Source organism: Poromitra crassiceps (assembly GCF_964638095.1).
Source record: "Poromitra crassiceps genome assembly, chromosome: 18".
Lineage (NCBI taxonomy): Eukaryota > Metazoa > Chordata > Actinopteri > Beryciformes > Melamphaidae > Poromitra > Poromitra crassiceps.
In genome coordinates, this window is record NC_139636.1 from 13,075,830 (window position 1) to 13,102,678 (window position 26,849).

At 44.4% G+C, this 26,849-nt stretch overlaps 1 protein-coding gene across 1 annotated transcript in view; it reads left to right on the forward strand.

Moving 5' to 3' along the window:
- The window catches only part of pclob (piccolo presynaptic cytomatrix protein b), a gene marked incomplete at both ends in the record, with an annotated part of 76,433 nt that extends 50,473 nt beyond the window's left edge, over positions 1–25,960 (forward strand). Inside the window, 23 exons of the mRNA XM_083654707.1 lie at positions 139–404; positions 800–1,625; positions 1,810–2,848; positions 4,903–4,971; positions 5,349–5,375; positions 7,569–7,657; positions 7,811–7,886; positions 7,993–8,118; positions 9,996–10,104; positions 10,335–10,402; positions 10,513–10,757; positions 11,782–11,832; positions 12,697–12,827; positions 15,541–15,567; positions 16,062–16,155; positions 17,020–17,091; positions 17,563–17,956; positions 19,551–19,745; positions 22,617–22,758; positions 22,857–22,915; positions 24,093–24,230; positions 24,386–24,531; positions 25,817–25,960. Coding sequence (XP_083510833.1) covers positions 139–404; positions 800–1,625; positions 1,810–2,848; positions 4,903–4,971; positions 5,349–5,375; positions 7,569–7,657; positions 7,811–7,886; positions 7,993–8,118; positions 9,996–10,104; positions 10,335–10,402; positions 10,513–10,757; positions 11,782–11,832; positions 12,697–12,827; positions 15,541–15,567; positions 16,062–16,155; positions 17,020–17,091; positions 17,563–17,956; positions 19,551–19,745; positions 22,617–22,758; positions 22,857–22,915; positions 24,093–24,230; positions 24,386–24,531; positions 25,817–25,960 — 4,533 coding nt within the window. The remainder of the gene's footprint in view (positions 1–138; positions 405–799; positions 1,626–1,809; positions 2,849–4,902; positions 4,972–5,348; positions 5,376–7,568; positions 7,658–7,810; positions 7,887–7,992; positions 8,119–9,995; positions 10,105–10,334; positions 10,403–10,512; positions 10,758–11,781; positions 11,833–12,696; positions 12,828–15,540; positions 15,568–16,061; positions 16,156–17,019; positions 17,092–17,562; positions 17,957–19,550; positions 19,746–22,616; positions 22,759–22,856; positions 22,916–24,092; positions 24,231–24,385; positions 24,532–25,816) is intronic.
- Between the last annotated feature and the right edge of the window lie 889 nt (positions 25,961–26,849).

Sequence of the window (26,849 nt, forward strand, 5' to 3'; positions counted from 1 at the left end):
TATCATGGTGTTTGTGCATGATTGTTTTAGAACGATGAAAACGTTCCATACATCTCAAAAAGATATACAGAAAAGTTAATTGATTCCAAATAATCTCTATCTAATGATTAAGAGTTATAATGTTGTCCTATGTTCTAGAGCCGAGGCTCTCCCTCCAGTACGGGTAGGAAAGTAAAGAGGACTCTACCAGACCCTCCTCCTGAGGATGACTCTCTGTCAGGCCGGTCGGGCTACAGCACCAACTCTGCTCGCCGTCGTCTCGCCCGCAATACAACTATGGCCCGGGCCAAGATCCTGCAGGACATTGACAAGGAGTTAGATCTGGTGGAGAGAGAATCCTCGAAGCTGCGCAAGAAACAGGCCGAACTGGATGAAGAGGAGAAGGAGATTGACGCCAAGCTGCGGTAAAATCCTACAGATTTAACATACACAGTATACAGGTTGAAATTAATCCAGACCCCTTAACATGAATTCATTAACCAGCAATGGAAGGTTTAAATTAATACACATGTTGTAGATGGATTACAATCCGTATCATTGAATTCCCTTCCCTGTCAAGCGATCGTTATTCCTAATTCATCTGCATGATTCACCTCTTACCTCTCCACTCTAATAGCTTAGCGGGTAAATGGCTGCCTCGACATCACTCAGTGAGACCTCTCCACATTCACACATAGTAAAAGGTACTACTGTGTGAGCACCCGGAACATAATTTGCCTCTTTGGTTGCTGTGTTGACTTGGAATTGTTAATGTTAAAGTTGTAAAAAGATATGCACCCCTTTCTCCTCATTGCTGTAGGTACTTGGAGATGGGTATCAACCGGCGCAAGGAGGCCTTGCTGAAGGAGCGAGAGAAGCGAGAGAGAGCGTATCTCCAAGGGGTCGCTGAGGAGAGAGACTACATGTCTGATAGTGAGGTCAGCAACATCAGAGAAGCCAGGGGTGACGGTCTGGAGAGGCCCCGGACAGCTCCCCAGTCTGAGTTTGACCAGTTCATCCCTCCGCAGACGGAGGCTGACTCCCAGTACAACACGCTAACAAGTCCCTACTCCCACTATGCCCAGTACGTCCCCCAGACCCAAACCACCAGCCACTACACCCAGCAGAGCCTCTACCAGCAGCAGTCCCTCTACCACCAACAGGTGTCTCCTTACCAGACTCTCTCCCATTCCCAGGCTCAGCCTAGCAGCTACCAGCATGCCCTGCTCTTGCAACAACAGGGGAAGCAGCGACAGACTACTCTCTCTGACCTGGAGCCTAAGATCACCACCAACTATGAGGTCATACACAACCAGCCTCTGCTGATCGTGCCATCCTCCACAGACAGTGGCTATGGGGTGGCCCACCTGGGGGGCAAGTATGGCAACCTGGACTTACGACTGGGATTAGAGGAGAGGAACATGGCCTCTAGTCCCATGTCTAGCATCTCTGCTGAGTCCTTCTATGCTGATATTGACCACCATAATGCCAGGAACTATGTGCTGATAGAGGACATAGGGGAGCTTACCAAGGGCTCCACGGGGCTGGGCACCACAGGCCTGGGCTCTGGGTTCAGCCTGCCTGATAAGGAGTTGTCCAAAGCAGATAGGCTGCTTAGGGCAGCAGAGGTCAGGCGCACAGCAGAGGTAAATGCATTCTACATGCTCTCCTGTTTTTATCTTCTATAACTTGTATCTTATCTATTCTTATTCATATTTATTTGATTTAGTGCTTGTTGTTGAATTTTGTGTAATGCACATAAACCATATTCATATTATTGTTGTTCTGAAAACAGTTACTAATTTAAGGCCATTTATTTTTCCCTTTTAGGTGGCAGACTTTTTGGGCTCAGCTCGGTTGCAGGCTTATGGTAAAGGAGAAGATGACACCATGGAGGAGCCATATGAGCTGAAGCTACTTAAGCAGCAGATAAAGCAGGAGTTCAGGCGAGGAACTGAAGGACTAGAACACCTAACAGGCCTGGGCATTCCCCAGTACCTCCCCAGTGACACCAGCTTTCGTCACTTCCCCAAAGGTGAGAAATACAGCATCGGCAGGCTGACCCTTGAAAAACAGGCCGCAAAACAACTTCCTGCGGCTGTGCTTTATCAGAAACAGGTGAAGAACAAAAAGGCCCTCATAGACCCGAAGGCAGTCACCAAATTCTCCCCCATCCAGGAGAGCAGGGATCTGGAGCCTGACTATGGCAGCTACATGGGCTCTCGAGTGTCGTCTGTGACCAATCTGGCTGCTAGGGCCAGGTTGCTTCAGGATGAGATCACCTTTGGGCTTAGAAAGAACTTGTCCGAGCAGCAGAAATACCTGGGCTCTTCCCTGGGGGCCAACCTGGCTGGTTCTCTCAATCTGGGCCAGTCCCTGGGTTTGGTGCCGGCTATCAGATCATCTGTCCAGGATGATGGCACCTACCCCAGTGGCAGCCGCTCCCGGCCCTCATCGCGCCCTTCATCTGTCTATGGCTTGGATCTGTCCATGAAACGAGACCTGTCTAGTTCCTCGCTTAGACTGAAGACAGAGGGAGAGGTCTTGGACGCAGCATTTGCCCCTGGGGTGGCCAGAGCAAAGCCCACCAGTCTACCTATTAGCCAGAGCCGGGGCCGTATCCCCATTGTGGCCCAGAACTCTGAGGAGGAGAGCCCTCTGAGCCCGGTGGGGAAGCCTATGGGCATGGCTAGAGCATCGGCCGGACCTCTCCCTCCCATCTCTGCCGACTCCAGGGACCAGTATGGGTCCAGCCATTCCCTGCCAGAGGTACAGCAACATATGAGGGAGGAATCCCGGACGCGCGGCTACGACCGAGACATCGCGTTCATGATGGACGACTTGCAGGGCGCCATGTCTGACAGTGAAGGTAAATGGAGCCTGAGACTGTCGCAGCAACTCGACTCTCTGGACCTGCTTGTCGTGCATGCTAACGCTGAGTGTTCTTACTGACTTTGTGCAGTGCTTTGTCCCTTTTCAATCACCAGTACTCCAGATAATTGTTGGTTGTTGATGACTCTTTTCTATTTTCCTCTATGTATGTCACATTACATGTTTGCATGCTATTCCCTTTCTTTCTGTGTCTTGCTCACCAATACATAACACTCCTGTCATGTGAGTTTATGTATGTCACTAATCACGTGTATCCATGTTTCTTCTGTGACGTCATTAGCATGCTTCTCCTTTTTCTTCTTTTACTATAGTTTGACTTTATAGTTCAAATATATCCTTATTCATAAAATTCAGTGGTAACGGAAGGTGTACAAAATGGGGTCAAGCTTAGCTATCTGTCTTATTCCCAGTTAAAATCTACATATTTAAACCCACTCTGATAGTCCACACCTGTTCATAAGATCAATGCACTCCATACTATATTATGTGAAGTGGCAGAGAAAGCACATCTCTGTAAGAGGGGAGGTTGTGGCCTATAATGCCAACTCGTTTGGGAAATAGTTGTTATTCATAAGCTTACTTTTCCAACTCATAAATGTTCATTGCCATATAAAAATTATCTGACTTGAGCAGCGTGGTATTTTTGTGCCATGGTGTGCTTTTACGAATCGCTTGCGGAACATGCAAACGATCAACCTTCTCACACATGAGGTGCCTCAATAACATGCATAAACCACTTCAGAATAAGTCGCAAAATCCTATTGGTTTAGTTCATGGGAATTAATACTAGTGTTGTTGTTACCATCTAGAAGTTGTTTTAACTGTAGATAGTAAAAGATGACTTACTACAGGTACATGAAGGTATGACAAGGAGTGTCTAGAGACATGCAGTTTCTCAGCTCTCCACCCTTCTGCCACCACTCTTGCGCAGCAATAGTGTCTTCCTTTGTGAGAAGTAGGTCATTGCCTCAGAAAGACGTATACATTTTCTAAGGCATCTTTGCAGCTATTGTGGAGAACAACTCATTGGCAGTAGCCATTTTTAAAGGAATACTGCTGAATCACAGTGTGTGGGTGTACTTAATTTAAGTGTTCTGTAGATGAAGTTCGAGGCATTCACTTTGAGCTTCTATCCAACTCCTGGCTAGGCGCTGACGCATCTACTGGCACGAATGTAGTCTAATCATCGGGAGCTTAGGCTTCAATCTATATTGCCATGCAATAACATTTTCTCTCACGGAATATTGTAGATACACATCTCACAAAGTGAGTTCACGTGATCTGGATGCTTTACCAGGATATCGTGCAGTTGTATACTGTAAATAACTGGGGATTATACTGTACCATTCATTCTAAACTTAGCACTATGTTATTGTGTGTCAGTTGTGCTGTGTTTACTCTGTCTTATTTCTATCGATCTATATTTCCTATATCTATTTTTTGATTTTGCACCCATGCATGTTGTGCAATATGTTTTCCGTTTCCATCTCAATAAAGTGAATGTGTTCTGCCTGTTTGTTGTTGCTGTGGAAGTCTTCTGCCATGTGAGATGTCCATGTCCCCCATGTGATTGACAACAAAGACTGACATGTAGGCCTACTGTCTCCCTCAAGGGGTGTAAGTGTGGAATTGATAGCGTTCCATTAGATTCAGGGCATACCGTGCAAAGAACTCCATAGGGAATCCATATTGGTTAATATCAAATTATGCCTTTCGAAAAGTGACTCCACTTTTCTTAAGATTTGGTAACAATAGACTTCTTGAATAGAGAGGTGAAAATAGACACTGCTGCATACAAAACTGAAAGGACAAGGGAACTCTCTTTGGCAAAACACGAGCATGTTGCCTCGTTAGGGATGGAAAATCAAGGTCTTGCTGTCATCCACATTTATTAGCAGATAAGTATGAACACAATGCATAATCCTGAGACATTATGCATACGAGTAGCAAATGCTTAGATATCTTAGAAAGATAAGAACGTTAATATTTCTCCTGCCCCCACATAAGAGTGTCTATCTGCCTTGATTACAGCACTAAGCGACTCCATGCTGGCTTTGAACAGAGATGATGCCAGAATCTTTCATGAAAGTATCAGACACGGTAGAGTATCTTACTAGTTCAGTTTAAAAACACACACACACACAAACACACATTTACTCTAATGGTATAACTATACATTACTGACAATTGGCTTTATTTATTTATTTGATCCTGATTGTATGATAATTTGTATTTTGTATGTTTTCAAAAATGTTTCTCTTTAAAAATGTAAATTGTCTGACAGACTAATAATGTCAGGCTTACTAGCCACAAAGCATGCATCTTACTTACACCGACTACTTATTTAAATGCATGTGCTGAAGTCTACTCAGAATACTAATCTAGCCTTAGCACATCCTTTAGTCTGTTAGATTAATGGATAATGTGTTGAACATAATGGAAAAAAACAACAACATACATATAACTTTGTATCCCAGCTGGAGGCCCAAACTGGAATATAGAAGGTGAGACAGCATCCCAGATCCCATATAGCTGCATAGAGACTGTATGCTTCCACTTCCCACATCATGGTTCTGAATGGTCCACCTGTCTGGTTGGTTTTGTAAACATACCAGACTCATTCTGGAATGCTCCTACACACAATACATGCCATGTAGTAGATCTCAAGTAGCCCACATATCAGATCCATGCTGGAATGAACCTCATCTCGATGGTACCAGATATACTGTGTGTGCCATATAGTGACTCCAGTTATACATCATTCTGGAATGCGTCCACATCACAGTGGTTCTGTAAGCATATCAGACCCATTTCCAGTATTCATGTTCATGCACTACTGCAAGGATCACAGGTTATCACATGCATATTGTGCGATCATGTATAAATGTTACCACAAAAGCGATATGTCTGAATTGCTATACAGTGCATACATGTTATATACATGTATCAAATTCTGAAGGTCAATGTTGCCCTTGTCTACTATAATTTTCATTCTAATAGAGAGCCAAAGTGAAACGTCACTTCCTGCTTCAGCACTGTACCAGAGATTTTCATCCGCCATTTATTTTCCCATAGACATTTCGTAAAATGTTTATAAAAAATTGTTTTACCTGTTCAAACCAAACGGTTCAGATATATTTAGAAACAGGAGAGATCGCATAACATTTCACTCAGACCAAAACATAAAAAACTGCGGATTTAAAGAAAATATTTTTTCGATGTTGTTTGTTTGATGTTGTACATTTCAGAGTGAAATGTCCTATGGTCTCTCCCGATTCTAAATATAGCTGAACCGTTTGGTTTGAACAAGTAAAACTATTTTTATAAGCAGTTTACGAAATGTCTATGGGAAATGAAAATGGCGGATGATCATCTCTGGTACAGTGCTGAAGCAGGAGGTAGGCGGTCACTTTGCCTCTCTATATGCTTACAGTTAGGATTTGCGATAATGCGTAATCTCATCAAACATAATGTTGTTAATGGGCAACATTTACCTTCATTTTAATTGGCCGCCACGCCATTGTTCCACATCATGATGGATGCAACCTCTCACACTAACACAGGAAGTAGATCACTCTGATAATACAAACAGACACTCGGCAATGCTGTGCACATTTTATCCTTGCTGACGGTGGTAATAATAATAATAATAATAGATAGGACTCATATAGTGCTTTTCTAAGTACTCAAAGATGCTTACTGCATACCATGATGATGACTCGCATTTCTCATAGGACGTTTTCCCCCCAGCAGCCTGAATTGTTCGCTTGGCTTTGGGTAGTTTTTCCTCTACAGATGTTGAAAGTGTGGTAAGCTTTGCAATCATGATGTTACAACTTTGGCACGTCATGGCGTCCAATACAGTAGCTTTCAGATATTGGATATGTGTGATCTCTGAAAGTTATTAGTGTATGAGGAGCTAATGTGGAGGGAGGATTTACGTAGCACACTGCAATTACTTCCTAATTACAGTGGCATAGATTCAACCCTACAGCTCTATGATTACAGGTAATGACTTAGATACTGTGTTTACCCCCCCCCCTTCAACCGCCCTCGAATCATCTCCTGGAAAAATACATTAGCAAGAAGGAAATAATAACTGATGGTTCCTATCTACAGTCAGTGTTTTTGACTGAAATGATCAAACAATGACAAAAGATGATTTCCTAGATCTTTGAACAATAATGTTTCTTATATGGCAGGAAGAGGTGAACTCAAGAAGCCCTCACACACTCAGACGGGGAGCACGCATGACATCAAACGCATGCCAAAACTGTGGATTATTCTCCGGAAATGCATTCGTCATTCATTCAGTGTTTGCCTTGATGATTTGACCTCACAGCAGTCATGGATAAGATGGAAGAGAGTTTATATGCCTTTGCTTTCACCTATCCAGTCAGGACAGATCCCAGATCTTCCCGATCCAGTTGGGACAGATCCCAGATCTTCCCGATCCAGTCGGGACAGATCCCAGATCTTCCTGCAGCTGAGCGAAAGGAGGGATGGGTGGATGTGTGATGCACTTTGTGATCCATACTAGAACCCGACCAAAGCCTGATGGACAGATTGATCTCTGCCCAAGCCAAGCCCTGTAGTCATGACCAGGCTTAAAGCAGAGATTAGTCAAACTATCGGGATCGTTGTATGTATGTAGTTGTGATGTGTGCAAGGTTTTTAACGACTGTCTTCCTGTGCAGCCTACCATCTGAGGAGAGAGGACACAGACTGGTTTGATAAGCCAAGAGAAGGACACCCGCAGAGTGGACACATGGTGGACAGGAGACAGGTGAGATCATAACAAGACCTTTCAACCTCAGGCCGTGTTCTTTCTTTGGTTTTGACTGAACCCTTGATGCCATACGCAAAAATAGAGGTTCAATAAATGCTTCAATAAATGGCGATCTTTTCTTCATTCTGTAAATTCTCTGAAATCTCTCAGATGAAGCTGGTCCCTTATGCCTTCCCTCACGTTCGCATCAAACTTCAGAGAGACCTGAAGGACGCCAGTGTGTCAGGTACACAAATAGAGGCCAATGAGAAGGTTGCAAACAACATCTCACAGGGATTATTAGGCTATCTTCGTTTTGCTAATGAGCATTTGTATGTTTGTTGTCCCTTCAGGGAACGGTCTGGGGATCCGTGTCGTGGGAGGGAAGGAGATTCCAGGGAGCCGAGGAGAGATTGGAGCCTACATTGCCAAGGTCATCCCTGGTGGTGTTGCAGAGCAGACGGGAACAGTCGTAGAGGGTAAGAGGAGGATGAGGAAGAGGATGAGGATGGCGGCAGTGGTTTAGGGACACAAGAAAATCAGTTTCGTAAAGTGTTCATTGGCAACTGTCGGCTCATTGCACATTTTTTATCGTGAAAATAAAATAATTTTCTTTAAAAAGGAAAATGCTAAATTACATTTGGACCAGTGAGAAAACAACCTAGACATCCACATTGTCCTCCTTTGACCACATCTGATGAATACACTATGGATTTCAATCTGCTGAAATGAAGTTATAGGAGGTGTGTTCCATTGATTTGCCGTAGCGAGGCATAGTGCCTCTCTGTGCCACTTCTGAGGAGAGAGTCAGATTAATGGCTTAAGCAGAAACCTTTAAACTATTATTAATTTCAGACGGTTGTAAGCCTTCTGTGAAAATCCCTGCCTGAATCATTGACTTCCAGATGGAGAGGCTGCTGGAGCCTCCTGTGTTGTGGTCTGACATGTCTTCCATCACATCACATCTCCACACAGGAAGAGCCTGTTAACGCACGCGTGCATTAACAGCGCTGGGCCGCATTAGTCATTAGGCTTTATTTAGCATCCTCAAAGACACACAAATACACACAGACAGGCAAAGACACACACACACACACACACACACACATGTGCACGCACATGCACACGCACACATACACACACACACACACACACACACACACACACACACACACACACACACACACACACACACACACACACACACACACACACACACACACACACACACAATAAATTGGTTTTAAGCTTCAAGAATCCTTTCCTAATTTGTACTTTAGCTCATTAGAATTTTGAAATGCTGGATTTTCCAGGGTTTATTTATGCAGAGAGAAGAATGGCTATTTATGGTAATTCCCACAGTTTGGGGATATTTCTGAGCGTGAAATTGGCTCCATTCACTCTTCACTGGTGACTCTGTAGACCATAGCCATGGCTTTGCTATCACATGAGGGAGGGGCTGAAGGTCATCAGCAACACTCATTCCTCATGCTCTGATGTTACTGGTATAGCATTGATATTTTTGTCTTGAAATGCTAATTTAGAATGTAGGAATAGTTACAGTGTAGATTGGGTTCCATTTTCATATCAAACCAGATCAGACTGTAGTATGGAATAGGACTAGTGGCCATGCTGTCTGTATTTACTTTCTAGGGCATGCTATGTAAATGTTATGTTTCTGTTTGGCTGAAAGAGCTGCAACAGAACATGCCTTGGGGTGTAAAGGGAACTGAAGAGGGGGAGGATAAAGAATACAGAGAGGACAGACATGAGTAGTGGCTCATGCAGAGGGATACAGAGATATTAATTATCGCCTTTGTTGTTCCAGCAGCTGGTGAGTTGCTGCGTAAGCAAAAGTCTAATCTGAAGACCAGGTTTCATTTGTGTAAGTGAGGCCTCATGCCGCTCTGGCCCTGGGATGGAACTTTGAGTTTGCTGTGCACGTTTACATCTCCTATTTCCTCTCAGCGCTTTGACCTTTGACCTGCCAGTCTCTGCGTGAACAAAGATGACTAAACAGATTAAGATGCCTCTCTAACACTCTAACCTAGAAAATACGCTTTTACAGTCTCATGGTTTGATGCTCTGCTTTCCGTGTAATGCTGCAGTGGTGCAGCAGCTAAACCCGACGCCGACACTAAATCGAAAATACTTTTTCCACTGGGTGTGCTACAACTTGAAGTATGACTTATTCTGCTACTTCTTCTTCTTCTGTGAAAGCATGTACGATGCAGCATACAAATATGATAATGTTGATAATAGAGCTAACATATGTTTGGCCACAACCTACAACATATTGTGTGGGGATTGATAACTCTGTCTGTCCGCCTGCCTGCTTGCCCTTCTCCTGCCACAGGAATGCAGGTGTTGGAGTGGAATGGAGTCTCCCTGATGGGAAAGACTTATGAGGAGGTGCAGTGCATTATGGGCCAGCCATGTGGCGAGGCGGAGCTCTGCGTGAGACTGTGAGTCACAGCTGTCATCAGCCATTCCTCTCTATTCCACTGAACCTCCTCCATGCTTAGCAGCAATATGGCCACACTGCACCCCTCTGCGCCTCCTCCCCTCCCCTTCTCCCCCCTCCCCTCCTCCCCTTTCTCTCCTACCTCATTCCGCACGCCTTCATTCGTCAAAATGGCCCATCACTCCATCTTTGATTGCTGCTAAAATACAACTTCAATTCCCTCCTAAACAGCGACCTTAATATGCTGTCTGACCCTGAGCATCCACAAGCCCTGGAGCACCATGTCCAGCTTAAGGCTGGTACGTACAAGGATTTGTGGATCTGTATACACCAGTCATGCGTGCATGCTTGTATCGGCATACCCTTTATGCATATACGCTATTATGCATTATCGTATATGTCTCGGTAGGTGGGCAGCGCTCCCCTGGTGTGGATCCGAAGCAGTTGGCGGCGGAGCTGCAGAAAGTGTCCCAGCAGCAGGCTCCTGGTGTGGCTGGGGTCGGGTTCGGGCCTGGGGGGATAGGAGTCCTCTCTGCACTGGAGCGATCGGCGCTCCTCCACTCGGGTCCCGGGTCGGCTGCCTCCAGTGGTGTGCCGAGCCCCGGCCAGCCTGCCTCACCTGCTATAAGCAAGAAACAGCGGCATAGTTCTAAGGTACTGTAGGGGCTTTCACTTGGTAGCACGCCATCTGCTGGCTCATTTCAGATACATTTTTCAGTTGTTTGTCTGGAAATATACTTGAGGAAAAAAATGCACCTCATATAGTAGATTGATGGAATAATTAAAATAAGAATCTAGCATGAAAGATAGTGGATCTCTTTTAAGCCAAAATGTATGGAATCTCTGTGGCTTGCATGTGATCTAACATCTCATCCAGTGGTTTCACCATATGCCATACGACACTGTACAGGAAGGTCAAGGTCAAATGGTGTGGCTGCAGTGTTCATCAGAAAAACATGACAGGTTAATTATAATGGAACATGAAAACGATGTGGTACAGTTTGTGCCTGTGTGCTCCATAGATGGAATATGCTGTATAAGTTCTTATAAGCATACGCTGAAATGCTTAATTCTTGGAAGGAAAGTCATAAGTGTTGAATAAAGGACAGTGTAAGACAGACAGACAGACAGACAGATGATGTAAAGCATAAAACACAAATGATATCTAATATAATATATAAATATAATATGGAAAGATGAATAAGAAACCGGATATATATTTGTACATTGGAAATTGTCCATCCAAATAGAATTCAAATTGAATTACTTTCATGTACAGATACTGTATATATATATATATTTTTATAATCTCTCAAGTATATCCAGAATAATCGATTAACCTTCTCAAACTTCAGTGGAGGACTTTTCCACAGTCTATTGCACTACTCAGTACTCACATAGTCAAATCTCTCCAGAGGCTCATAGATCCAGTGAGAAATCCGTACTCAGCGTCTTTCCTTCAAGGACAAGCCATTCATTTCTAACCTGACAATGCCAGAGTGGAGTCAGCGCACCCCATGCTGCAACCTCCAACTCAGGGCTGACATTGCTATGAACCTCTCTTTGCAGGTCAGGCAAATGTCTGTCAGGGTTGGCTGTGTCTATTATGGATGATCGTGGTACACACCGATTCAAATCATTGCACTCAATTCAATGTTGTTGTCTTTCCCCCCACTAGTCAACTGAAATGCTGAAGATGCAAGCTCATCCCATCACTGGAGAAATACAGGTACAGTAAGACACTTACTCCCCCACCTACAAAAAGCAGGGTATTTTCTCACAGCAACAGAAGAAAGTCACAATCGCAACAAAAAGACAATTACTGAGTGTTCACTTTGTAGCCTGCAGGTGGATGCGAGGTGCTCTTGGTTTAAAAATGCATGCTACAGCATGTGCTGGGACGCGTCATCAGTGATGTTAACTGGGGTCGTAAGGTGTTTCGGGTCTGTCAACATCATACACCCTCGCCCAGTAGACCCAGGCGAGGCCGATTAAGACCCCGCCCCGCGTCCCAGAAGCAGCCGCTCACGGATCAGCCTTCCTACTCTGTCTGCAACATTGCCCGCCGAAGGGTTGATCACGCCCAACCGCAGTATTGTAAGACCCTTCGGTGCATGGAGGGTCTAAGGCCCTGTTGTGGGTCACTCCAGGCCGGGCTCCTCCTACAGTACGTCTCACCAGACCCTCCCGGGGTAAAGGCAATCCTACCATGGGCAGAGAGGATGCCTCAAGAAGGCCTGTGCGCTGCACGTCATTCGCCTGCGGCGAGCACCTCGCTCTACCCTGAAGGACTCCAGGCCGCGCCGATCTTTGCACAGATTTTAGTTTTTTTTTAAGTTAAGCTTGAAACAAATGGGAAATCTCTCGCTTGATAAAGACCCTGCGTGGTCGAGACCAGTCGGCGTTCTTGATTTTTTTTTACTTTGATATGCCCTAAATAATATGAAAGGCATTTTAACTTTATTCCTGGCTCTGTGTGAGAGCGCCTGAAGCAAGCCTATAGGCTCCCCGTTTGTTAAAAGAAAGTCACCGTCCGGTAGTTATGTCTTTCTCACATAGCCTCAATGGCTGCCTGTCCACTCTGCTCCCTCAGCTCCAGATCAACTATGACAGGAACCTAGGGAACCTGATCGTCCACGTCCTGCAGGCCAGGAACCTGGCCCAGAGGGACAACAACAACTACTCTGACCCTTTCGTCAAGGTCTACCTGCTGCCTGGGAGAGGGTGAGCTCGCAGTGTCTTGTTCACTGGAGTCTGGCCTTCTGTCTTCTGTCTGTCTTTCTGCATTTTCTGTCTGTCTCGTTGTCTCTCCCCCTCTTTCTTTCTGACTCCCTATTAACTGTGGTGTATTGAATTAGCTAATTACCTGTAGGTGAAAAATGAGTTTTGTACAAGAGATTGAGAGAAGGATCTTATGAGATGAGGCAGTGATTTACAGTGCGATGTGATTTACCATATGATTTGTGGTTATTCAATCAATCAATCAACCAATCAATCAATCAGACAATCAACCAATCAATCAATCAATCAATCAGACAATCAACCAATCAATCTATCTGCCTACCTTTGAATCAATCAATTAAATTGCTAGACTTACAGAACTGCATGTTTCACCCTACAGTATCATAACTGTACCATATTTCAAAGTCAGAGATAGCCCATATGTGTGCCAAACATATTTGCTTAATTCACCAGTTCTGTTCTGTTTTGGTACTGAACTGAAACACGGCCAACATTAGAGAGTGAATGATTATTTTAGATTCATGTCCTGGTATCAACTCCCGGGCTTCCTTCCATAAGCCCTCTCTCTCCTAAGAGCCTGTGAATAGCAAGAGACAGGATCGATACGGCCTTTATCTGCTCTGTAACAGTATCTGCTCTTAGCTAATGGCCCTATCAGACCTGTTTATGAGATCGTAAGCCCTCCTCCCACGCTCCATAGGCTGGACATGAAACCTCCATATGAGACGACTTCTGCAGTTTTCTTTGAGGAGGGATTTAAACATGTATTTATCTGATCTTAGCATTGGAGCGCACAGCCACAAGGGGCTGCAATGGTGAATTCTTCATTCAGCCATATGGCAGTTGTAGTTTTTTGGTCCTGCTTCTCATGCTGTGCTTATAGGCACAAACAGCAGTGATAATACACCCTGCACAGATTATTGATGCTTATAGGCACAAACAGCAGTGATAATACACCCTGCACAGATTATTGATGCTTATAGGCACAAACAGCAGTGATAATACACCCTGCACAGATTTTTGATGCGTATAGGCAGAAACAGCAGTGATAATACACCCTGCACAGATTATTGATTCTTATAGGCACAAACAGCAGTGATAATATAGCCTGCACAGATTATTGATGCTTATAGGCACAAACAGCAGTGATAATACACCCTGCACAGATTATTGATGCTTATAGGCACAAACAGCAGTGATAATATAGCCTGCACAGATTATTGATGCTTATAGGCACAAACAGCAGTGATAATACACCCTGCACAGATTATTGATGCTTATAAGCACAACCAGCAGTGATAATACACCCTGCACAGATTATTGATGCTTATAGGCACAAACAGCAGTGATAATACACCCTGCACAGATTTTTGATAGGCACAAACAGCAGTGATAATACACCCTGCACAGATTATTGATGCTTATAGGCACAAACAGCAGTGATAATACACCCTGCACAGATTATTGATGCTTATAGGCACAAACAGCAGTGCTAATACACCCTGCACAGATTATTGATGCTCATAAGCACAAACAGCAGTGATAATACACCATGCACAGATTATTGATGCTTATAGGCACACACAGCAGTGATAATACACCCTGCACAGATTATTGATGCTTATAAGCACAAACAGCAGTGATAATACACCCTGCACAGATTATTGATGCTCATAAGCACAAACAGCAGTGATAATACACCCTGCACAGATTATTGATGCTTATAGGCACAAACAGCAGTGATAATACACCCTGCACAGATTATTGATGCTCACAGGCACAAACAGCAGTGATAATACACCCTGCACAGATTATTGATGCTCATAGGCACAAACAGCAGTGATAATACACCCTGCACAGATTATTGATGCTTATAGGCACACACAGCAGTGATAATACACCCTGCACAGATTATTGATGCTTATAGGCACAAACAGCAGTGCTAATACACCCTGCACAGATTATTGATGCTTATAGGCACAAACAGCAGTGATAATACACCCTGCACAGATTATTGATGCTTATAGGCACAAACAGCAGTGATAATACACCCTGCACAGATTATTGATGCTCATAAGCACAAACAACAGTGATAATACACCCTGCACAGATTATTGATGCTCATAGGCACACACAGCAGTGATAATACACCCTGCACAGATTATTGATGCTTATAGGCACAAACAGCAGTGCTAATACACCCTGCACAGATTATTGATGCTTATAGGCACAAACAGCAGTGATAATACACCCTGCACAGATTATTGATGCTCATAGGCACACACAGCAGTGATAATACACCCTGCACAGATTATTGATGCTTATAGGCACAAACAGCAGTGATAATACACCCTGCACAGATTATTGATGCTTATAGGCACAAACAGCAGTGATAATACACCCTGCACAGATTATTGATGCTTATAGGCACAAACAGCAGTGATAATACACCCTGCACAGATTATTGATGCTCATAAGCACAAACAGCAGTGATAATACACCCTGCACAGATTATTGATGCTCATAAGCACAACCAGCAGTGATAATACACCCTGCACAGATTACTGATGATCAGCTTTCCATCCTTTACTGCCATTCCCTTTAGCTCGTTGGGCTTCTCTGACTGTTTTGTTTGTGTTTTTGCTTTTCTTGTTTGTGATCTCTGCCCTCCTCTCCCTCTTCTGGACTGCCTCAGCCAAGTCATGGTTGTCCAGAATGCAAGGTAGTGTGGTGCTGCTCTTCGCTTTTAGTTGGTGTTATTTGTTATTTGGTTTCACATCGTTTATGTCTCCGACTTGGTTCTCTATCCTTTTGTTCCCCGTCCGTTATTAACACTCCTCTCATTGCTTTTTCTCTCTATGCCTCTCACTCTTCTCTCTCTCTCTCTCTCTCTCTGTCCCCTCCGCTTCTCTCTCTCTCTCTCTCTCTCTCTCTGAAATGATTTGTGATTTTGTGAACGCAACAACGTCAGTCAAAATAGACTGACTCAAACACGTTTTACTTTTGAATTTATTTTGAATTAGATTAGGGTTTTATATTGTTTTTACTGCACTTCTCCACTACAGGAGTTGGATCATTTTACAAGCATCTATTCCATTCCACATTTATTGAGTAAATCACAGTTTGGTGACCATTCGCCATTGGGCCGCGGGGCAGGGAAGACAGATCTCGAGTTATTACTGACCACCAACCTTTCCCAATATCATGACTCCTCAGTGCTGAGAACAAGAGGAGGACTAAGTACAGCCAGAAGACCATGAACCCAGAATGGAACCAGACTGTCATCTACAAGAACATCCACCTGGAGCAGGTATGGAATGACGTGATCATGCAATGACTCATGCTGTAATGTGCTGCCTGTAGGCCACTCTGGGTAAAATGTGGACGTCTGATACTGATTTAGATCCTGTTCTCGTGCCTGCTGGCTCTTCAGGCCTGTTCTCAGTGTCCCTATGTGGCCTCTTATCAGCACTTCCAGCACTCCCAGGGCTCTCTGGTTAACAACCCTCTCTTCGGCGGCACCCCCTCACAGTTTCCAAACACAAACAGACTTCTGCTCATTTCAACAAAGAGCGATAGAAACGTGGTAATCATGTGTCTTCTGGTTTATCACTGTGTGCGTGCGTGCGAGTGTGTGCGCCGTCGTGTGGGACCTCCGCATTCTGCCCTGTGGTAGTAGGGTACCACCACCCGGACTGTAATTACCACACTGAGGAAAGGAGTGCAGAATCAGACGCGGTAGCTTTAGTGCTCAGAGAATAGAGGCTGTCTGTTAAAGGCAGCTCCTCTGTGGCTGCGTGCAGTTAATCACGTCTCTGTGCTGGCCTGAGCAGTCTTTGAGCTGCTCCCCGCATCGCTCAATCGCCCACTCCCTCCCCTGGGATCAGTCGGCATCAGCTCCCACAAATTCCCATAGTGACACACTCCTCCACACGTACGTACATTTACACACCAAAACTAATTTAATTCCCGCTGTATATCGCTGGGTATAATGCGTGCCGTGTCTTAATGTTTTATTCATGCATTGCACATATTGCACCTATACGCTTTTTTTTTTTTTTAAAGCACCCACACATGCGAGCAACTGCCCATGAAATAGAATTTCTCTCCCCTCACATGTACACACGGAAACCCCCGGCATATTCCTTCTCCACGCTCCTGCACTCACGTTCAGCTGAAGAAAAAGACGCTGGAGGTGACGGTGTGGGACTACGACAGATCCTCCTCCAATGACTTCCTGGGAGAAGTGAGTGCCTTTGGAATTCAAATCTCAAATGTCAAAAAGCATTTCATTTTTTTATCCTACCCTAAAGCCTTCTGTTGCCTTATCTTTCGAACAGAGCAGCGTTCCCTCACACAACCTTATAATCTCAGTCTTATCACCCCCTCCCAAGAACTCTAAGTTAAATCTTCATTTAGCATGTTAGACCAGTGGTTCCAACCTTTTTGGCCTGTGAGCCCTTAAAAGAAAGCAAAGTTTAGCCTTTCTCTATTGTGCCTGGATGTTGGTTAACATTGTGTTGTGTCTACGATGTGCCAGTGGGTGGTATATCTTGTCAACAGATTGTATATTTTTTTCTCTCTCTCCATGTGTGTGTGTGTGTGTGTGTGTGTGTGTGTGTGTGTGTGTGTGTGTGTGTGTGTGTGTGTGTGTGCGTGTGCGTGTGCGTGCGTGTGTGTGTGTGTGTGTGTGTGTGTGTGTGTGTCTGTGTGTCAGGTGTTGATTGACCTGTCAAACACAGCCCAGCTGGACAACACTCCCCGCTGGCTGCCTCTGAACGAGCAGAGTGAGAGCATTGAGCACAGCAGAGCCCACCATGATGCTCAGGGCCCCCCAGGGTCTGGAGCAGGTCAGGGGCAGGGCCACATGTCAGGGCCTGGGATGGGGCCCGGGCAGGGTCTGGGGCACGGTCAGGGGCAGGGCCACATGTCAGGGCCTGGGATGGGGCCCGGGCAGGGTCTGGGACACATGTCAGGGCCTGGGATGGGGCCAGGGCAGGGTCTGGGGCACGGTCAGGGGCTGGGACAGGGAGAGGGGGGTCATCATGATTCACCTAAGAACTCTGTCATCAAGAGCAGGAGCCACGGGATCTTCCCTGATCCAGCCAAAGGTGAGAGAAAGAAACCCCCTACAGGTCGCATACTGTTACTTCATGTTTTAAATCATCAACTACTAACACCACCTTCATGTCCATCATTTGCATTAATCTATTAATTTTACACTACCGGTCCAAACTTTGGACATGCACATTTTTATTTGGACTATTTTCCACATTTAAGAATAATAGTAAAGACATCAAATCTGTGAAATAACACGTGGAATTATGCAGAAAAAGGGTGAATTCAAAACTACCGTATGTCATTTTTAGATAATTTAAAGTTGCTGCGATGCCCTTTGATGGGAAGGCAAAGGCTTCAGTATCAACTTCAGTATGTATATTTAAAAACAACAACATTTCAAGCCATTTTAAGCATAAGCATTTAGATCAAAATGGCTTTTAGAGAATGGAAAATGTAGCACATTCGATCAGGTGTGTGCAAACGTTTGACTGGTAGTGTATTTGACACACGGCCGATTTCTTATGTTTAACAGATGCTTGCTTTAGGAAGTGCAATTTGAAGGATGGTCACTCAGTTGTCATGGCGATAGAGCCTGTCACCATGGAGACAGAAATGCTAATAGTTTCTTGACAGCTGTAATTACACTCTGTGCACATGGGGTGATGGATGGGGAGTCCTCTCACTGCAGGAGCAAAAAGCAATACTTTCATCAGACTGTGGAGATATTTTCTATCATTACCTCCACCAAGGAGGTAATGTTCACTGTCCGTGTGTTTGTCTGACTCTCTGTCCACCTGTTAGCAGGATATTTCAAAAATGTGGGCATGGATTTGCAGAAAACTTGATATTAAGGTTGGTTATGGGCCAGGGAAGAACTGATTCACTTTTCATGTCACTTGGCCAAAAGGGCCACGGTGTTGGACGTGGTCTTCCACAAAAAGATGCATTTTTGTGCCCTTCAGAACCAAGGGGCAAATGGGTTCTGAAAAATGAAGCCAATAGAAGTACCTTAAACCTGCATTCTTTCGAATGGTCTGCAGGGAGCGCCTCCACTGGCTCCAAAAAGAAGCCCAATTGTATGGAAATTAATGGGAAAATGATCCTACTTCTCACTTGATTTATGATTTATTTATGACTAGTTTCAAGTCTTCTTCAATACAGCATGATGTTCATTTTGTAAATTATGGTCCCATTTGATAAGATGCATGATTGACAGGTTGCCTGTCCAGTGATGGCACAGCTTGCTGATCGTGGACCAATAGCAGGTGGTGCTCTGTGGAAAACCCTGGATCTTGCGCTAACTGCTTCTGGCTCCAAATAACCAAGATGGCGACGATCAAAATGCCAAACTCGAGGCTTCAAAACGGGTGTCCACAAACGTGACGTCACGCTGGCTACATCCATATCTTGATACGGTCTAAAATATTCACATATTACAACTTTGACAAAAGGTTGTGCATGGAAGAACCAGTGGGCCATGTCTTCTTATGGTTTTTGTAATGTCCCGGGATGACGCTTTGTGGGGTGTTATCAGACATGGCGGAGCTCTGTGCTCTACTGTGGACTTTTTTTTTTTTAGTTTTCATCTATTTCCCTCATCGTGCTCCCTAACCAATCATCCCCTTCTGCCTCTTCTTCCTCCAGAAATGCAGATGCTCCCTCTGGAGAAGTCCCACAGTAGTCCGGGCAGCTCCAAGTCTTCCTCTGACGGCCAGCTACGCTCCCACGGGCCGTCCCGCAGCCAAAGCAAAAGCAGTGTCACTCAGACCCACCTCGAGGACGCCGGAATAGCCATCGCTGCCGCCGAGGCTGCCGTACAACAGTCCCGCCTGCAACCAAGTAAACCCCGCCCCTACCCGTGACACACTTCCTGTGACGTGCTTCCTTTCTCCTGTGCATGCCAGCTTTGTTCAGATCTGTTGATGAAACCTGCCCTTTCGTTCGTTCGTTCACTCCTCAATCCTTTGCCTCCTGCTCTCCTCTTCTGTTTTCTCTGAGCACACAATTATTTAATAAATAATCATAGTTTAATCATGTGTGCTTCATCTAGGTGAGATCATCCCCCCCCCAATATAAAGTCAAAACTCAAAGTGGATTATGAAGTCAAATAATTCATTGAATTGAATTAATTGATTAAATAATTGAGGCATAAATCAAAACCTAAACTCGGTGTGAAACTGATCTTATTATTCAGTCTATAAATCTGCATTGAAGCTGGAATTACATTATTGACCAAATATCTGTCATCTTTAACTTTGCTCTCTGCTGGCTACAGGGATCTAAGTAGGACATAAAGTGGTTAGACTAAGTTATGAGCACCACGTCAGAAATGCACTCAAAACTGGCATCCCTACAGCAGAACCATGGGATAGAGACAGATTGTATTAGCTCTAAAGATAGTCTCCCACAGCCCCAGCGCCCTCCTCTGTTTCTAAGTGGACTGTGCATGTGCCGATCCAAAGCATTTGGTTTCTCCAAAACCCCAGTGTGGAGATCTGCAACCCCCAGTATAGAAACCAAGCTATGGTGGCAATCACGTCCACTCCTGAATCATATGAACTGGATTGACACAATATCCATTAATTTCCTTTGTTAATTAAGACCTAGGCTACTCTTGAGAGTGGTGTCTAAGTACTGTGTTGTCATCCCTTCTGACACAAGTTAACCCAGTGCCATAGCTATTTGTGACACGGTCTGGTGAACTTTTTTTTGTTAAAAAAAAAAATCATATTACGCGAGTTTAGATGTTGAAGAACACACTTAATATAACAAACAATAATAATAATTTATTAGCAAACTAAGCTTGTTCACCAACTCTCAGGACTATTTCCTGTTGCCTTTTAGGAGTACGGACATTCAAATAAGCATATTTTCTTCAACTATTTTCAGATTTCAATGTATGACACATATCCTTTGAAAGCATACAATCTGCACTTTGATCATCTGTAAGAATAGAAACACCATACCCAAAACACCAGTCTCTGTCACATGTACGCATGCAGTCTCAGCTTCCCTAGCTACCAATCCCCTGGCCATTGAGGACTTTGTGATGATGTGGTCTGTGTGTGTGTGTGGTGTGTGCATGTGTGTGCCTATGAACCCTTAGAAAAGTCCAGAAACACACACACACAGAGTGTGAGGCATACAGTCACCCCTCCCTACCCACTCCTCCTATCCCATTCCCACGTCTTAAAACAAACGGGACACTAACGTGGTCGGAGACTGACCGGTCAGACCAGGAAACACAGGCACACCACGGGGTTCAAAGGGCAACAGGAGGCACACTCTGCAATCAGCGGCCAATGAGAGTAAAGCACTCAGCTAACCATCATGAGAGGAAGAGAAGTGTCAAGGGAAGGTGAGACAACAAGAGCAATGTCATGAGAAACATGACTAATCCTATAACATTCATTAGCCATGTCTTTACAGCGTAAAGAACCACAATTAACCCTATATTTAAAAATGCAATGAATAAATAATATAACTAACATAAGTAATTATTATTATTATTAATAATAATAATTAAATAATTAATTAATTTAGTTATTTAATTATTTATTTGTTTGTTTGTAATAAACAAATTTAACATTTTTATTACATGGGTTTTTGTGTGTGGTTAGAATAGAGGTTCCCAACTTTTTATTGACTGCTGTCCTGCTGAATGCCATTGTTTCCAAGGACTGTTTAAAAAGTGTATCAAAGTGCAAACTGTATGCAGCCCCGCCCACTTGACCCATTGTATCGCGACTTCCTGTTCAAAACGCCGGCTGTTGTACCTGCTCAAACTAGTCTGACTCACCTGGTCAAACCTAGTTTAACTCACATTATCATGTATCAGACTAGGTTTATGAGTCGTCAGGAAGTGTAAATACAACCTCCGATTGTATTTACACTTCCTGTTAGTCTCTCAAGCCAGACGGTCTCTTCTGAATAAGGTGAATAAAGCAGTGGACACTGTGGCCATGAAGGCAGAGAGGTATCCGCCCCCCTAGTCTAGACATCAACACATACACAGCTACCCTGAACTGATCATAGTCTCACTTTCATATTCTGAGCATAAATCAATTCCAGCCAGGAGCCCCAAGGGCAAACAAATCAGTCTGCGAAGAACGTGCACATAGACTCAACACGAAATGCATTTTCAGATGTGAATTAAATCGGATGACCTCCATTCGGTTCTAGTGTGAAAGCCATTTGCAGTTATCTTTATGGTTTAACGGACTGCACTGCTAGATGCAAGGACAAACTGTCATCTCAGTTGATCTGTTCTCCTCCTGATGTGCTGTTGTGCTATGCTCAGTCAGAGTTGTGTGTGATGGACAGCTTCCGTCTCAGTGAGTGATGGTTGGGGGGGTGTGAAGTGCGTCAGTCTATCTGTTAGCCGTGCAGCGTGCGTCTGTGCTCAAAGCAGTCAGTGGAGGCTCTCTGTGTTTGATGATTTCCTGCCCACAAAAAACATCAGAGCAGTCATAAACTCCTTAAGAATAACCTATCTATTATTTGTCAAACAAAACAGGGACTAATCCAACATTAAAACATCTATACAGTATTTTGCTAGTACTGTATCTATAGCTTGATATCGAAAAAGATGATTCACAAACATGTCCACGAGAGAATGTCCCTCACACATCTAATCTAAAGGGCTCCTTCTTGTACCCAACCTAGACTCAGTCCTTCCTCACCATGTCCCTGCACTCTTGCCGCCCACAGGACCAGGCCACCGGCTGGGTGACGTCTCAGGGCCAGTGGTGCTGTCTGCCCCCAGCCTGATTGGAGACGCCTATGGAGGTCTGGATGGGGATGACGGGGCTGGCACCGGGGTGGACAGTGCCATTTTCCAAGTGCCACGCATGTAAGGGAGTCCGTGATTCATTTGCGTTACTCGTGAAAAGACTATTAGGCTTGGTTTGTTTCCATGTGAATAATCTGTTCTTTCATTCCTGTCTTCAGTGGTAAGAGCATCCCTAACGGCACGGACATGAACCGGCTAGGGCCTCCAGAAATTGAAGGCAAGTCACATGGAGAATTCAAAGGGAACCATCATAACTTCTGCTCTTGAGGCTCTCAGGCACATGTTGACTGCAAGTCTCCACCTGCTGGACACTCTCTAATATGACAGTCAGGGTTTCATTTCTCTCTCTCTTTTTTTTTTTTTTTGCTTGTTTGTTTACCCACCGTGGCTTACTGTATTTAACCACCTCTAAACCCCTATATGCATAATCACTCTATTCAGTTGTGATGCTAAGTGGTTAAGCACTTAATTTAATCGGCATAATGATTTAAAGCATGGCTTGCATAACGGGGGACAAGTGGATGTCACACTATCCTTCCCTCCGTCATCATAACTAGATCTATGTTTCATGTGGCTCGGGTGTCACGATGCCTCCCACCCATCTCCAATGTCACTTGGTAACAATGAGCCCCAGGTCGACTCGTAGGCTAAAGCCTACGAACCTACGAGCCTAACAGCCTGGCAGCCGTTAAACAGATGAGGGTCAGAGGTCAAACTCTGATGCTGACTCAAAAAGAGAGAAGGCATTTAACTCAGCTTTTCCCCACAATGCCACAGTGCTTAATTTGTCAATGATGAGGTCTCTGAATAGCAAAGGTGTCTGCGTTCCCGTGAGTCGGTGTGGAGGGAAAAGGGTTCGGCCACATATCAAGACAACAAGCGCATCGGATGGCACGATGGTGCTCAGTACAGCCGCACATCTTACGGTCTACCACCAGAAGTGCCAGGAAAAAATAAGCATTAATTATCTATAGAGACACAGAACATATCAATTGGGACCCTTGTGAAACTGCAGCGAGGTATTTCCTGATCTGGTTTCATTTTGATACACATTTGATAAACAAGCTGCCAGGCATGAATTCAATGGAAGTTGTGGGCGGGTTCAAGCAAGACGCACCGAGCGAGACCCTGAGGAAAAGAGAGTGCTTCTGGTGTGACCGGTTAGGCGTGAGCTTCAGTTCTGCTTGTGTTAAGCGCCAGGTGTGAACAAAGGCTTAGGAGTACATGCCAATGCCACTATGTCAATGCCACTATAGGGAAGTGCTTGTAGGTCGTAGGGTTTGGAAAGAAGACGCCCAAATAAAGAAATACAACAATCTGAAAGGCATATTTTGAACACTGACCACACTCACATCTCTCTCTCTCTTTCCTTTTTTCTTCCACCTCCTTTCTAGGTGGTAAGACACAGGTGATGGGGGAGATCAAGGTAGCTCTTAAGAAGGAGGTGAAGACAGAGGGAGACCACTTGATCTTGGAGATCCTCCAGTGCAGAAACATCACCTACAAGTTCAAGAGCGCAGACCACCTCCCAGGTCAGGAAGTGTGTGTGTGTGTGTGTGTGTGTGTGTGTGTGCGTGTGCGTGTGCGTGCATGTGTATGTGTGCGTGTGTGCATGTGATGTGTGTATTTCAATATCATCCTCTTGCCTTTAGTAATCCATATCCTTCATGTATCTATTTGCCATCAGACCTGTATGTGAAGTTGTACGTGGTGAATGTGGCCACGCAGAAGAGGATCATCAAGAAGAAGACCAGAGTTTGTCGTCATGACAGGGAGCCCTCCTTCAACGAGACCTTCAGATTCCTCCTCAACCCCACTGGGCACTCCATACAGGTAACAGACCACCTGGGCACTCCATACAGGTAACAGACCGCCTGGGCACTGCATACAGGTAACAGACCACCTGGGCACTCCATACAGGTAACAGACCACCTGGACGCTCCATACAGGTACAACAGAAGGTGTCAGCTTGGACTAGCTGTTGGCCGTGCTCTGTCCGTCCTTCCATCCGTCAAATGTGAAGTGTCAGACAACACTGGTCTGATTTTGACCAAACTCGGAGGCCTGACGTCCCTTCACACTGTGTGCCAGTGTTTAAAAAATACACCGATTGACCAGATGAAAGCACACATAATGTGATGGTCCAATTTGGTCAAAACGTGGATGATGCATTTTGGCACTCTGTTCTGTTTTCATTTCAAAACAACTCTGAAAGGCCATACCTGCTACACCACCAAGGCTAAGTCTGCCATATCGATCAACGCATAAAATAGTAAATGCACAGGGAAAAGGGGTAAATAAATGAATGAGCAAATCAAATTTAAATTTAAAAATTGAAAATACATTCACGAATAATTGCATTTAAAGTACAAACAATAAATTAATAAATAGATGAATGCATAAACAAGCTGAAGAATAAATACATTTTGCATGGATTCATTTGTGGTTTATTTTATTGCTCCAGTTTGATTGAATTAATTTACCTTGAGCACGCTCACGAAGGTGTGCCAATCAAACAAAACCCTTGTGGGTTAATGTAGCCACAGTGCCTGACTCACAAACGCCTCATTAAGGTTTGAGTGCTTCATTTCATTTAATTGCCTTTGCCTTTTCTCTCACAGTTGAGATTGTTTCATATGAAACGAGCTAACTCGTACAGTCAGGCACGAGTGATCCCGTCTGGCAAACAACTTCAAAGTAACACCCCGCCTCATATGCTTTTTCATATGGAGTTAATGGCTGGCTGAGACATGGCACATGGGAAATTACAAAATACTGTATAGACGGTTTTAACTTGACAACAAAAACATTCCTAATTGAACCCGTCCATGCAAACCGCCTATACAGCTGAGCGGCGAAAACAAAAGTAACGATGTCGAGTGAATATTTCTGCAGTTTGCCGAATGCTGAGAAAAAGGAAGTGCTGTGGGGTTGCGCTCTGGTGAAAACCGTCTATATATATTTGTATTATATGAATAGAATAGAAATATATTTAATTTGTATTTGTGGATAAACATATTTTCTTCTTCTTCTAAGTTAGGAATGAATTGATTGATGGATTCCTTCATTCCTTCATTCACTCGTTCACTAATATGCTGCTCTGTCTATCTATTTCCAGTTGTTCCTGGTATCCAATGGCGGGAAGTTCATGAAGAAGACTCTGATAGGGGAAGCCTACATCTGGCTGGACAAGGTGGACATGAGGAAGAGAGTGGTCAGCTGGCACAAACTGCTGGTCAGCTCCACTCAGACCAACCCCTGAGCAGCTGGGGGTCACCACCAGGGGGTCAACAAAAAGGTGAAGCCAGACTGTCCTTGTTCAGAGATCATACAATTTGAGGAAAAACAGCTAAGAAATGGTGGGTACAGTAGGCGTAGCAAAGAGGAGGTGACAGGAGATCCGTGTACTTCACTTCCTCGGTTTACGGTTCAGAAGGAGGGAATTATGTTCTACGATCATAACAGCTGTATTCCCGATCAGTCTGACACTGCCAGCCCACGTCCACCTCTCCCCATGTTTTATTCCCTGCTGACTGTGGACTTTGCTTGTGGCATAGTTTGCAAGCATGCAAACAGCACAGCAGGCACTGCAACACACTCAGCAGTATGGCTTTGAGAGCAGTGATGTCCCTCTCACCATAGTTCCCCTTTCACCACCATCCACATTCTTTTCTGTGCTGTGCCACTGGGGCTATAACACACCCGTGTCCTCAGAAGGGCCGATACAAAGGTGGATTTGACTATGGGTCACAGAGCATCACGAATCTATTCAATTAACATTGTGTTTTCCTCATATGAGAATCATTGTAATTCCCAAATTATGATTGTGATGTATGTGGACTTGTCAATCGGTGGTCTTGAAATGTTCGATGCTGAAGGAATGCAAAACGTCTTTATGTGTCTTTTGTATGATACTCTTTCAGTTTCATGTAAAAAAAGAAAAGAAAAAAGAGAGCCTATGTCGGACAGAGTCAGAAGGTTGACTTTGGCTGTGATGTGATGAAGATCAAATGTACAGTACTCAGATTGTAGATATCACGCAGACAGATTATAGACCATATCAGAGATTTATATAAGGTACAGAGATATCACACAGGCAGATTATAGACCATACCAGAGATTTATATAAGGTACGGAGATATCAGATGCAG